The sequence below is a fragment of the Propithecus coquereli genome, unplaced genomic scaffold, assembly GCF_000956105.1.
Source record: "Propithecus coquereli isolate 6110/MARCELLA unplaced genomic scaffold, Pcoq_1.0 Scaffold44, whole genome shotgun sequence".
In the NCBI taxonomy this organism is placed as follows: Eukaryota; Metazoa; Chordata; class Mammalia; order Primates; family Indriidae; genus Propithecus; species Propithecus coquereli.
In genome coordinates this window covers 13,491,136-13,505,086 of record NW_012150174.1, presented here as the reverse complement: position 1 = coordinate 13,505,086, position 13,951 = coordinate 13,491,136, and the positions used below count along the sequence as shown (strand labels likewise).

The following is a 13,951-nucleotide window of genomic DNA, read 5'->3' as shown; positions in this document are numbered from 1 at the left end:
TTGGAAAAAACAGACAATATGATGTATATTAAGTACATGATCAGAGAAATAATTAACAGGTATAAGTATTATAAATTAAAACTATGTGTTTAAAGCATATAATAGAAGGACTTTCCCAGTCTGAGTAGTTCTAGAAAGCCCTCCCTAATTCAAGTTAGTGACCAGAAAAATTGGTTAGAAGTGAAGGGAGGTGTGGTGGTAGACTGAGGGCATTAAATCCATGAGGCAGGAAGGAAGGGAATCTGGCATTTTCAAAGACCTGAAAGAATTTTTAAGATTCAGATTCATAGTATTCAGCAACAGACGTAAGCAGGAACCTGACTGTGCAGGGTCTTTTAGGCCATGTCAAAGGACCATGGAAAAACCATGAAGGATTTTAATCAGAGAATTGAGACATGATCAAAATCTCATTAACAAAATTTCATTGTAGGAGAATGGATAAGCAGGAGTTAAGCATAAAGGGTGGGAGACCTGTTGGGAAGCAGATGCAGTGATCTCTAGAGGTTCAAGGATATGTCATGGGAATGGGAAGATGAAGCAGGATCTTTGGGGATAAAAAAATCAAGAATATGAAAAGCCAAAATGTTCAACGGGTCATTCACATGAATACTGATGTCTCCCACCAGGATCATAGTTGGTTAAAAAATATATATAGATAGATAGATAGATAGAGATTTTGACCATGTCATCATTTAATGAAGGAGAATAAAGAGGAGACACAACAGTAACTGGGAATGGTAGAGGATAATAAACATGAATGCCCTAAACCCTGAAGAAGCACCAGTCTGTGCTTGTTTGTTCATCTGTTTTTACAGGAAAGACTGAAAATTTTATTTGGGGAAAAAGGACAATAAACACCAAGCCAAAGGTAGAAGAAGTATGAGAAAATAAATAATCCCCACTTAGTTGGAGTACATTTTATCAGATATAAAATGGGAATAATGACAGCACCAGCTTCATTTGCATTTTATAGGCATTAAATGAGAAAATGTGTGTGCAAAGTTTTTATTTCAAGGACTCCAAGTACCACAGAGTAAGAGCTGAACACACAGGAGCTGCCCTCATTATCAAGCTTTGTCACTAATACAACATATTCAGAGTAGGATTCTTCAAAAACTAATTTTCCCAGGGCACTCAGAGACCTCTAAGCCCTCCCAGCAGCAAGTCTGCCTAATAACAGTAATCATGCTTCCCAGTGCCTCTGCAGAGCGTCCAAAATGCTGCCATTTGAAATCACAACCTTTGAAAAGATTAAGTGGAGGTGACATTAGTCATGATGATGATAGTAAGGACAGTAGTGTTAATAGTGATTGTTACAGCAATGGTTTATTTCATTTCTTCAATGAAAATATATTGAATGCCTACTGTAATGGAAATTTATGTATTACTTTATTCAAAAACACACACTATGTTAATGCGACTGATGAAGAAATACACTACTGGTGACAGAGTTCATTAAAAAAAAAATGGTATTTGTTTATTAAACAAACGTTTATTGAGACTGTATAATATGCCAGGAACTATGCAAGAATAAGACAGAAATCAGCATCTAGTAGGGATGGGGACAAAAATCATTCATACAATCAAAAAACATATATGTAATTATAAATTATGATGAATAATGAAAGAAACACATACAGTGCTCTGAGATCAGGAAACAAGTGACTTGATGTAGTTAGAAGAATCTTCTCCAAGGAGGTGAGGCATGAACTGAGGTTCCATATGAGTAGAAACAGTGAGGATAAGGACAGAGAAATGCACTCCTGTTAGGAGGAGCCCAGACAACCCTGGCGGGAGGGAGCATACACATTTGAAGAACTAAAGAAGGACATTTATTTGTAATAGGATTACATAACACTCAAACAACACTATGTGTACTTCAAGGATATGTAAATACAAAAGAACATACCATAAACACATTAGAGTGAGTGCCCATGGTAGGAACTGGGAAGAGAATAAGCAAGAGAAAACAGAAAATAAAGAAACAGAACAAGAATTATTAGAACAATAATTTTTATGTGTAATAAGCTTATAAGATGATTAGTTCAAGTCTCTGCACCTGAGACTAAAAATGAAGAAATAATAGTATAGGAGTCATGGAGGGTCATTCATCTCAAAAATAGACTGAAAAACTACATAGAATAAAGTAAACAAGTTTTATCTACAATTTTGGAGTCAGATGGAGCATGAAAATTGTTAAGAATTTCTCTCATAAACTTGAACTCTAAATTATCTCTATAGTTTGCCACCCAGCTTTCTCTGTCACCAAAGCTTCTCTGGTAGAGAGACCCACTTGCTCCCACGGACTGGCTATGTGTGAGTTCTGTCCTGGTGGGAGATGCCCCATTTTTTCACACATCCAAAAAAGGCATCCAGTTAATCTCTCCCTGAACTCCTAAGTCACTTGAATCCAGGTTCATCAAAGTCCTAATTGTTTCTTAATTACCTCATGTATTATCTTATCAACACAGATAAACCATAAACTTTTAGAAGACAAAAAGACATCAAAAAAATCACTTGCTGAATGATCAGGTGAGATACCCTAACCCTTCTTGGTCTTCCATCCCAATATCTAAACACCGTAGGCCTCAAAAGAGATTTCCCAACACCCAAGATAACTTCATTTGCTTTCTCTTCACTGTCCTCACTAGGTAAACAACCAGAGCTGTGGTGCTTCCATTCCACGGGGGAGGCCACCTGGCCCTGATGTGTAGCTGATAAGAACTATACTCAAGTAGGCTCAATCCACTTGGGGCTCAGAATTGTAAACAGTCGCTCCCGGATCTGCTTAGTCTTGATGCCATAGACAAGGGGATCCAGTGCAGGGGGAAAGAGCAAGTAGAGATTGGCAAGGAAGACCTTGGCAGCAGAGGCTGTGGGTGGCCCAAAGTGCTGCATGACCACAGAAAGAAAGCCCGGTCCATAGAAGAAGAAGATGACACAGACATGGGCCATACATGTACTGCCTGCTTTAGCACATGCCTCAGGTGAAGGAAAATGTGTCACAGTCCTCACAATCTGCCCATAGGAATAGGCAATAAAGGCCACATCCCCCACACCAAGAAAGACTGCCACAGCAAAGGCATAGAGGTTGTCCACAGTGGTGGCCCCACAGGCCAGCTTCACCACTGCCATATGTTCACAGTAGGTATAGGCAATCGTGTGTGAGCCACAGTAGGGTAGCCGATGGGCCAGGCTTGGAAAGGAGATGGTCAACCCCACAGCTCGCAACACCACCAGGCCCCCAATCTTGGCAACAACAACAGGGATAAGGATGGGTGCATAACGCAGTGGGTTACAGATGGCCACAAAGCGGTCCAGAGCCATGGCCACTAGCACCCCTGATTCCATGGCAGAGAATGTGTGGATGAAGAACATCTGGGAAAGACAAGAGTAAGAGCTGATGGCTGTAGCATCAAACCAGAAAATGGCCAGCATCTTGGGCAGTGTGGAGAGGGAAAGGACCAGGTCAACAAAGGAGAGCATGGCAAGAAAGAAAAACATGGTCTGGTGAAGGCTGTGTTCTGTCCAGATGAGAAAAAGCAGGACACTATTCCCAGTCAGTGCCAGAAAAAACATAAAGCAAAAGGGAAGTGAGATCCAAATGTGGGCAGCAGTCAATCCTGGGATGCCAGCCAAGAAGAAAGTATGTGGGAAGAGATGAGAATTATTGGAAAGAATCATGGTCATCATCTCACACGGAAAAATAAGGAGGCACTGCAAAGAAAGGAAGAAAGGCAGGCAGGTGAAACTCAATGATGCGGGGGCTGGTAGCCCAGGATATATGGTCTCACTACGCCCATCACCACCACATCACTCTTCCCATAGTTCTCAGGAAAAAAGTATAACAAAGTATAATAAAAAATAAAAAGAATAATTTTCAGTTTAGTCAGTATTTCTGCAAGATCTTCAAACACAGAAGAGGCAAGTCAGTGGGAAATGCATTGAACAAGAAGTTCAGAAACCAGGATCCAGCATTAGCTATCGTACAATATGTGTGACCTGGGGCAATTCATATAACCAGATTTAAGTATATGCCCAGAAATTGTTGTTGAATAAAAATCATTCCCATCAAGCTCATATTCCCAAATTCTGGTGCTTGATTTAATCAACACTGACCTCAGTCCTCTAGTCTTATCACATTAACCTTCTTCTGAAGCTGCCAATAATCTTAACATCTGGAAAATTCCTTAATTTGGAGACATCCCACTCTTCCACACTTCACTTGACTACTAAGGTTACGGAATAACATATGGTCCCCGACGACTCTAACATCAATCAGGCTCTTTGTACTATTCCCATACATTTCACTTGCTTCTCTACCCAATAGTTCAATGGATGTCTGATTTCACCCCCTCCTATTTCTCCCTCTCCTTCAAGGTGGTATTATACAGGGGTAGACAAAAAGTTCAGAGGTGTGGTAACCTGGTGTAAACAGAAGCTCTTGATAATAACCATAATGTGAAGGTCAAAGAATTCTGTGCCTTACTGACATCAGGAGAGAAACTTGGCAGATGTTCCCTTCAGCTCTTCTTTTCAGGTTATCACATTAGGAGTGTACAACATTATTCATGTCCCTAACATGTCATGTCCAATACCATCATTTTATAGGTTAGAAAACTGGGGTCTGGAAAGAAGCAAATGCTCTAGGCAGTGACAAAATCAGACCACAGCTCATAGCCACTGACCCCCAAGCTAGGAAGATATCATCCTATCTCTGAGTTAGCAGTGGTTATTGCAGAGATAGGGAAGAAACTCCAGGGCCCACTGGCCAAGGGTGGTCAGTACAGAGGGATCAAATAAAGGACAGATAAGGAGTGATTCAGGGATTACATGTCTTCCCAACACCCCCAGTACCTCAAGTACCCCAATCCTCTCATGTGAAAGACGAATACAAGGACACAGGGATATCTGGGTATAGGGCCTGACAGGGCTTTAGAATGTAAGGAAAGTGACTCACATTCTAGGCATAAAAGATGCAGCCAGGCTGATCTTATAGCCTTAATGACAGCAAGATGTCTCTAAACATGAAGTAAAGGAGCAGAAGTCAGCCAGAACACAGTCCAAGAAAGAAGAAACAACACAGATTTAAAACAGCCAAGAAAGTTTTGTTTTTTCTCTCCAAGAGAACCATGTAATTATTGCCCATCTTCAACCACAGCTGCTAAGGAGCCTATGTGATGACAACAGAAGGTGTTGGGGCTGGGAAGATGGGAAATATGAGTGGACCTACAGTTCTGGTGTCATGAAATAAACTCTAGATCAGGACCCAAGATATTGGTTTGGGGTACTATTTCTGCCACATGTCTGCTATGTGACCTTCATTAAGCAAAGCATCTAACCATTTTCAAGCCTTAGTTTTCTCATATGTAAAATGAGTATACTAAACTCTACCTCACAGCATCATTGTGAAAATCAAATGAGATAGAATATGTGAAAATTATTTGTCAAATACTGAGAATATCGTTGTTGTTATTGTTATTATTTTTGCTGAATTATAAGTGATAAATGGTGCATTGGGAGCAGTCTAGTTGAGAACAACAGAAACTGTTGAAGTTGAGAGACAATGCATTTGATTTGGCAAAGATGACCAGATAGATACGTCCCATAGGTGGACAATGTGTAGTAGTAAACTGGAACAACCCAGTCAAAAACACTACCTCCTCCCCCATGTTGCTCCCTCTTTCTTCTCAATACATATTGTTTCCCTCAGCAACTCCACAGTGTGGTGTTGGGAGGAGGGTGGGGAATGTCAACAAATGTGGCTCTTATCACCTGAGCATCTGCTTCAAATTATCCTCAAACTGCCCATCCTTAAGCAAAACTCTGTCTTCAGAAAAATTCTAAGAAATAATTACACCTGATGTCCCAACTATCCCCTCAGTACCCAGAAAATGTCCCTCATTGTGTTATATCTTTGTGCCCTAAGGAAAAGTCTGGCCCAGTAAGCTCACCTGTCCTGCTTTCATCAGGGAAGTAGATAAAGGGAGGCAATGGGTCCAGAAATGAGAGGAACCAGAAACTCAAGATTTAGGAGCCTTCATAAATGTTTCCCTATGACTCACTCTGTGGGCTTCAAAGAGGAGCAGACTTCCAAATAGCCTACTGCTCACCCAGGACTAGAAGGATGTTACCCTGCTTAGGAATGAGGAATTCTCTCATACCCAATCCCACCTTTGTCTGTTTCATACAATACCAAAAATCCAGATACGCTACTGACAATATGCACAGTATTGCCTGTATTTATGATTTCCCCTAGTGACACTGAGAGCATGCAATTCCATCGCAGATAGCCTATCAAATTGTCCAGATCTGGAAGAATTAGGGGTAAGTTAATATGTGGACGTAGCCTCTATGTATCTCTCTTCCTTGGGCCTATCCTTAGCCATTACTCACCAAAGATCTGCATTGATTGACCTAGAGGGGGATGAGAAGTTAAGTTACCAATTAGGTCTCAAGAACAGGATATTTAACAGGTATCTTTTCAAGCATTGCCCATAGGGATCGAAGGTGAAGCTCCCACCACCTAGACACCAATTAGTCCTTCTATCTCATCTTCAAACAAAGTTCTAACAAGATATCTTCTCTTATTGGGGCTCCAGGGAACATCCCCAGCAGGGAATATTTTGAACAGCATATTCCAGGATGCCTTGCCAAGAGGGGGCCAAGCCCCTGCAGCCAGGATCAAGGAGAAGCTTCCTGTCATGGGGAATGGGACCATCTGGCTTTATCGTCCAGGCATATCTGATCCAGGGAGGGTGAGGAAGAAGGCAAGGAGATGAGGAAGGGCACACCTAGGACCAGCACAGAACATTACCTAGAAGACTCACACTGAGATAGGTGTCAATCATGAGAAGAAGAGTAAATTAATAAGTGGAAACCTTTAAGAGAAGAAAGAACCTGGTCAGAGAATGAGGCTAGAAAAAATGGCAAAAGTTTTGTACTCCTAGACTTGAAATGGTAGGTACAATGTTAGGCCAACTCCTGGAGGTATTGCTAGCCATATGTTATCTGGCCTTGCTGAAGTAACTTAACAACGTTGATTCTTCTTAACTGCTCTCCCTACGTTTGACTCTCCTTTGAGCCATCCAAATCACTCCTGAAAATAGTGCCTGATGAATATATTGGAGAGTATCCAAAAGTATGAAGGATTTGGACATTACATGGAGAGAGAGGGATTGGAGAACTGAGTGTGTTCAGCTTATATGGGAGAAGACTTATGGCAGTATGCATGATTCTTCATGGATTCTTCAAATCCAGGAAGAAATTCCTGGTGAGGGAAAAATGATTTGTTTTATGACTCCAAAGGAAAAACAAGAACAAATGCATTAAAGTTTATATTAATAGCTCAGGACTCAGCCAGACTATGTGTCTTCAAAATGGTAATTCCCTATTTTGGAAGGGAATAGCACAGAGTTGATTAGGAATGGTCAGCACCCAGAATCAGGCCATACATTTGGGAAAGCCATGTTCTAAGTGTACCAACTCAGTTTCAGAGGGAGAGAGAAAATATAGCAGTGTCATTTCAGGTAGAGGAAAGATTATAAACCCTAATGTGAAACACTCAGTTTTCTGACAGAGAAGCCAAGTTTGATCATAGTGAATTTAGGACAGATGATGCTGTAATACCTCTGAGACAGCAGGAGATGAGTATTAGCAAGTAGCAAAACACCAACCCAGAAATCCAGTGGAGAAGGAAGAATAGGCAGGATGAGTAACAAGAGCAATAAAAAGATCAGTCCAAGAGGAACCAAGGAGATGGACAGGTAATTGTAATAGGAACTGAGGCCCAGAAAATGAATAAAAGTCTTAGAACAGAGACATTAGATTAGTGTGAATGTAGACCATATAACTTAAACTCTTAACCTTCACCTAAAGTCAAAATTGTGTAAAACATCAAGAGATCAGGACAAAGTTGAAGCTCCAAATATAGTCAAGCGTCCTAGGATCAATAACCTAGAACATTAGATTGTTGATTTTTGATCTTTCTATCTTTTAGATATAGGCACTTATGAATATACATTTTCCTCTCAGGACTGCTTTAGCTGTGTCCCACAGATTTTGACAACTTGTATCTTTGTTATCATTTATTTCAAAGAATCTTTTGATTTCCATCTTAATTTCCTCCTTGACCTGACAATCATTCAGCTTTAGGTTATTTAGTTTCTATGACTTTGTGCAGAGATGAGAATTTCTGTTGGAGCTGATTTCTAATTTATTCCACTGTGGTCTGAGAAGATGCATGGTATAATTTCTATTTTTTTTAATTTGTTGAGACATGTGGCCTTGGATATGGTCAATCTTAGAGAATGTTCCATGAGCTGATGAGAAAAATGTATATTCAGTGGTTTGGGGGTAGAATGTTCTGTAAATGTCTGTCAGGCCCATTTGTTCTAGAGTTCTGTTTAAGTCCATCATTTCTTTGTTTATTTTCTGTTTGGAGGATCTGTCCTGTTCTGTCAGAGGGGTGTTGAAGTTCCACTATTGTGGTGTTGCTGTTTATCATTTTATCTAGATCACATAGGATTTGCTTTATGAATCTGGGTGCACGTGAGTTAGGTGCATAAATATTTAGAATTGTTATGTCTTCTTGATGAATTGTACCCTTCACCACTATATAGTGACCATCTTTGTCTTTCATCACTTTTGTTGATTTGAAGACTAAGTTATCTGAAATCAGAACTGCTATGTCAGCTTTCTTTTGGTTTCCATTTGCATAGAATATTGTTTTCTATCCCTTCACCTTGAGTCTGAGTGCATCCTTGTGGGTTAGATGTGTTTCCTGAAGATAGCATATATTTGGCTTGTGTATATTTATCCATTTGGCCAGCCTATGTCTCTTTAGTGGGCAGTTCAAGCCATTGACATTTATTGAAAGAATTGATAAGTGTGGAAGATTTCTGTTCATCCTGTTGAGTTGAACTTTCTTGCTTTGTTTTCTCTCTTGAGCCATTGTGGTATCTGGCCTTTGACCTTTAGCTTTTGGATGATTTTACACTGATGAGTGTCTGTTGTGCTGATCCATGTCTAATGCTGTTCTGAGTACTTCCTGGAGGGAAGTCTTGTCTTGATGAATTCCCTCAATCTTTGCTGGTCTGAGAAGGTCTTATTTCTCCTTCATATAAGAAACTTAGTTTTGCAGGATACAAAATTATAGGCTGGGCATTATTCTGTTTGAGAAGACTGAGAATGGGGCCCCAGTCCCTTCTGGCTTGTAAGGTCTCAGTGAGAAATATAGAGTTATTCTGATGGATTTTCCTTTGTAGGCTACCTGTTGCTTTTGCCTTATGGCTTATAGGAGGGCCTCTTTCATGTTTATTTTGGCCAGTCTGATGACTATGTGTCATGGTGTCTTCCTGTTTGCAATGAATCTCCCAGGAGTCCTTTGAGCTTCTTGTACCCAGATATCTAATTTTCTAGCAAGGCCAGGGAAATTTTCCTCCATTATATCCTCAAATAGTTTATCCAACCCTGTGTGTTTTCTTCTTCACCCTCAGGGATGCCTATGATTTTTATGTTAGGCCTCTTCACATAATCCCACATCTCTTGTAGGCTTTGCTTTTTCCTCTTATTTCTCTGCCCTATCTCTGTCATTGACTCGTTTAATTGAAAGATGATGTCTTCAATCCCTGAGATTTTTTCTTCTGCTTGATCTAGCCTATTCTTAAGGCTTTCCACTGTGTTTTATAATTCCTTCAATAAATTTTTTGATTCTAGAAATTCTGTTTGATTTTTCCTTAATATTTCAATTTCTTAGTCAATTTTTAATTCATTTCCTGGATTATTTTTTGTGGTTCCTTTGTGTTGGGTATGCATTTTATCTTGCCTTTCATTGAGTTTTCTTACAATCCATGCTTGAAATTCTTCATCTGTCATTTCAGTGTTCTAATTTGGGTTGATATCCATTGCTAGAGAGCTGGTGTTCCCTTTTGGGGGTGTCCTTTTGGTTTGATTCTTCATACTTCTGGAGTTCTTTCACTGATTCCTTCCCATCTGGAGCAGCTGTTGCTTCTTACTTTTGGATTTTATTTTGTTTAGATGATGACATGCCCAGTTTAATCTCTGAGCCAGTAGGTGGTGCTTGTGGATGAGAATCAACCACACCCTGTATGATGAGTCAGTAAATGCAGTAAAAGGGCATGCAAATTGACCTCCCTGTCAGTAGGTGGTGCTTGCCAGGAGGAACAAGCTGCAATGTTGTTTTTGGATCCTGTGGCAAGCTCTAGTTCCTCTGGAGAGGCACTCTAGTGCCCCAGGTGGTGGGTGGGGTCCTGGAACTTCCAGGTGTGTCCTTATTCTCCACCTCAGTTGGGCCACTGGGGAAGTGAGGCTGGGCAGGGCTGGGTTGGATGAGCCTGCCCTCAAGCTCCACAAATGCTTTTAGCAGGGTCAAAGTGGGAGGGGGGTAGAGAGCATAAATATCTTCACACTTAATGGGTGTGGTGCACACTGTCTGGGGAATGGATATGCTTATTGCTCTGACTCAGGCAAGGTAAAGGCAATATATGTAACCTAAACATTTGTACCCCTGTAATATTCTGAAATAAATTTATATATGTATATATACATACATATATGAAATAACATAGAACAAAAATATTTCCTCAGTCCCTCTTAAGGCTTTGGAAAGAAATATAGACATTTTAAACAGGGTCAGGTAGAATATACCCATCGAACTAAGGCAAAGTACTACCAAAGGCAAAGCATAGGTATAAGCAAAGAGCTGTGGCCACACCTTGGAAAAACAGAAACATCTCGGATAGAGACCATCTAATTATGTCTAGGGGGATCATGGAAGGCTTTAGAAATGATGCAACATCAGAAAGACAAGCTGAAGAATGGTAATAGAACGTTCTATAATGACTCAATAGCATTAAAAAGGACACCAAAACTTATACATAATGAATTCTTGATGCACATCTAAGAGGTCAATGTTAAGGAAGCAGTGGAGAGGGATGTGATTTAAAAGGAAGTTGGACCCAGACTGCAAGAGGCCTTAAGTGCTCTTCCAATGAGCACTATGTGTTAAATAAGTGGTCAAGGAAAACAAAAAAACAGGTAGAGAAGTTGTTTGAGCAGGCAGTGCTATTAATACATTAGTGCTTTCATAGATTCATTTCATAGTATTCTAGGCATAAGAAGAAGGAGGTGATATTAGAGTGGGGAAGAGTTGGTAAAATCCTGGAATAAAGCAGTGGCAATGGGGTAAAAAGAATCAAGGCTTTACTGGTAAATTCTATCAAACATTTAAGAAATAAATAATAACAACTCTATGCACACTTTTAGAAAATAAAAGTGAAAAAAGGAACACATCCCAACCCATTTTATGAGTTTATGGGTTAAAGTCACAGAAGGAAACAGATGGCACATGCAAAGGGGGTGACTGAAGAGAGTATAATAAAGAGAATATTCCAAAGATATGGGCAGAGCTCAAAAAATAAGAAGAAGAAAACAAGGATAGTAAAATATTACCAGTGCCGGCAATATCAAAAGCCATTCTTTCAAAAGTAAAATGAGCCAGACTCATAAATAAAAATCCTGCATGAATATTACTACCATGTGACCTCTTAGTGTTGATCAGTTAGTGCCAATTTGATGGTGAATATATGTGGTGCTTATTCTTCCATTCTTGTGATACCTCACTTCTGAGGATGGGCTCAAGCTCTATCCAGGAAAATATAAGAGGTGCTAGCTCACCATTGTTTTTTGTGATTGAGTTGCATTCCATTGTATACATATATCATATTTTATTAATCCACTGAGAAGTGGGCGGGTAAACTCACAACTAATGGACACGGTGAGCATCGTATGGAGGAAGGGCACACCTCTAATCCTGGCTTGGGTGAGGCAAAGTCATAACACGTAACCAAAATGTATGTACCCCTATAATGTCATGAAATAAATAAAAAATACTGCATGATCTCACTTATATGTGAAATCATTTTTTAAAAAAACCTAATACAGGGGGTGGAGCCAAGATGGCAGATGAAAAAAGTGGCCAGTGAGAATGTCTCTGCAAAAAAGATGAATTTTAGAAGAAAGAGAAAAAAATAAGCTAGCAGAGAAACATAGACCAGGTGAGGGTCAGAAGGAAGGGTGCCTGAAACCACAGGAGACTCCATGGGAAGACGTTGCAGAGGAGACCTGGAAGGAGAAAGGTCCCAAGAGGCTTGAAGACAAGGGTAGGTCGAGCAGTTAACTTCCCCCTCCCTTGCATGTCGGACTGCTGGTGGGCTCCTGAGCAGTTGGAGAGACTTGCCAACACCAGCCCAGAGACGGCTACCGCCAGTGAGCAGTGGCACCTTGCGGACTCAGCACTGGGCACCTAGCCCCCTCAGGGCACCTCCTTGAGTGCAGACCCAAGCCTATTGGCAGACGCCATAGTACTCCATTCTCTCCTTCGCCCTCCCTACCCGTGGGTGCCCAGAGAGACAATTTAGCCATTACACAGGGGCATCTCCAAGGAACGGGACCTTTCCTTTTGGGGCCCTACAGCACACTGAGGGGTACCCAGACTGAGAGTTCCCTACCCGCCAGCCCTCCCAGGTGCTACTTGCCCGGGGACTCGAGGAGAGTGGGGCGAATCCCGAAGTGGACTGAAATCGATCCAGCTTGGGCACCCTTAGGTGATTCAAGACCAGCATCCCTCCCCTGGCAGGGTCAGGGATTGATCTCCAGGGTCCAGGGGACAGGCCTGCAGACCAGACCCCGTACACCCAGGCAAAGATCGCACTGCCCTGGGGCACAGAAGAGAGATCTGTGAAAGAGCCTACGGAGAAGCGTGTGCCTTCAGGGGCAGATCGGAGTACCGGAGCGGCAACCCTCCTCCCAAAAGAGGGCTATGAACCCAACTCAGGCTATGATCCTGGGTGCGGAACCTTCCGGCCCACGCCACAGCCAGGGGAGACCCATCGGCCTGAGGTCCTGCTTGCTGGCAGAGGCCCAGGAGAGGCCATGGAGAGTGGGAGAGTGGAGGGGAGCGAGACCTGCTCCAGAATGCGGGTTTTAGACAGCCCTGGCCCCCAAGCCCAGACTTTCAGCTGGGTGGAGCCATTTCAGCCCCTCCTGGCAGCTTTGCGCAGAACCAAAAAAGACCTTTGACCCTGCAAACAGCAGTTGTGGAGCCTGAAGTCAGGCTTATCCAATCCAGCCCCACCAGACTCACCACCCCCACGGAGGTGGAAGATAAGGACACACTTGGAAGTCCCAGAGCCCCACCCACCACCCAAGGCACAAGAGGGCGTCTCTAGAGGAATAAGAGCTAGCTACAGGGCCCAAAAGCAGCATCACAGCTCCCTACTCCCTACAACTGCCACCTACTGACAGGGAGGTCCTCCTGAACACTCTTTTACTGCATCTACTCATTCATCACAAAGGGTGTGGTCGAATCTCACCCACAAACACCACCTACTGGCTCAGAGACTAAACAGGGCGTGTCATTATCGAAATGAAAATCTAAAGGCAAGAAGGAACAACTGATCCAGATGGGAAAGAACCAGCAAAAGAACTCTGGAAGTATGAAGACTCAAAAGGAAAGCACACCCCCAAAGAGGAACAACAGCTCCCCAGCAATGGATATTAACCAAACTCAGAACACCAAAATGACAGAAGAAGAATTTCAAACACGGATTGTAAGAAAACTGAATGATATGCAAGAAAAAATGGAAAACCAACACAAAGAAACCACAAAAAAATCCAGGACTTGAAAGAAAAATTCACTAAAGAAATTGACATATTAAAGAAAAAACAAACAAATCTCCTGGAAATAAAGGACTTATACAGGAAACTACAAAACACCGTGGAAAGCCTCAAGAACAGGGTAGATCAAACAGAAGAAAGAATCTCAGAGATTGAAGACAACTCCTTCCAATTAAATAAGTCAGTCACAGAAATCGAGCAGAAAATTAAGAGAAAAGAAATAAGCCTACAAGAAATGTGGGATTATGTGAAA

At 41.6% G+C, this 13,951-nt stretch overlaps 1 protein-coding gene across 1 annotated transcript; it reads right to left on the bottom strand.

Moving 5' to 3' along the window:
• Positions 1-2,730: 2,730 nt before the first annotated feature.
• Positions 2,731-3,684, bottom strand: LOC105818389 (olfactory receptor 52K1-like). The gene has a single exon (XM_012654350.1). The coding sequence runs from the start codon at positions 3,682-3,684 to the stop codon at positions 2,731-2,733; it is 954 nt and encodes a 317-aa protein (XP_012509804.1).
• Between the last annotated feature and the right edge of the window lie 10,267 nt (positions 3,685-13,951).

Bases quoted from the DNA above. Each gene is read 5' to 3' on its own strand.
- LOC105818389 (XM_012654350.1), bottom strand. From the start codon at position 3,684: ATGATTCTTTCCAATAATTCTCATCTCTTCCCACATACTTTCTTCTTG.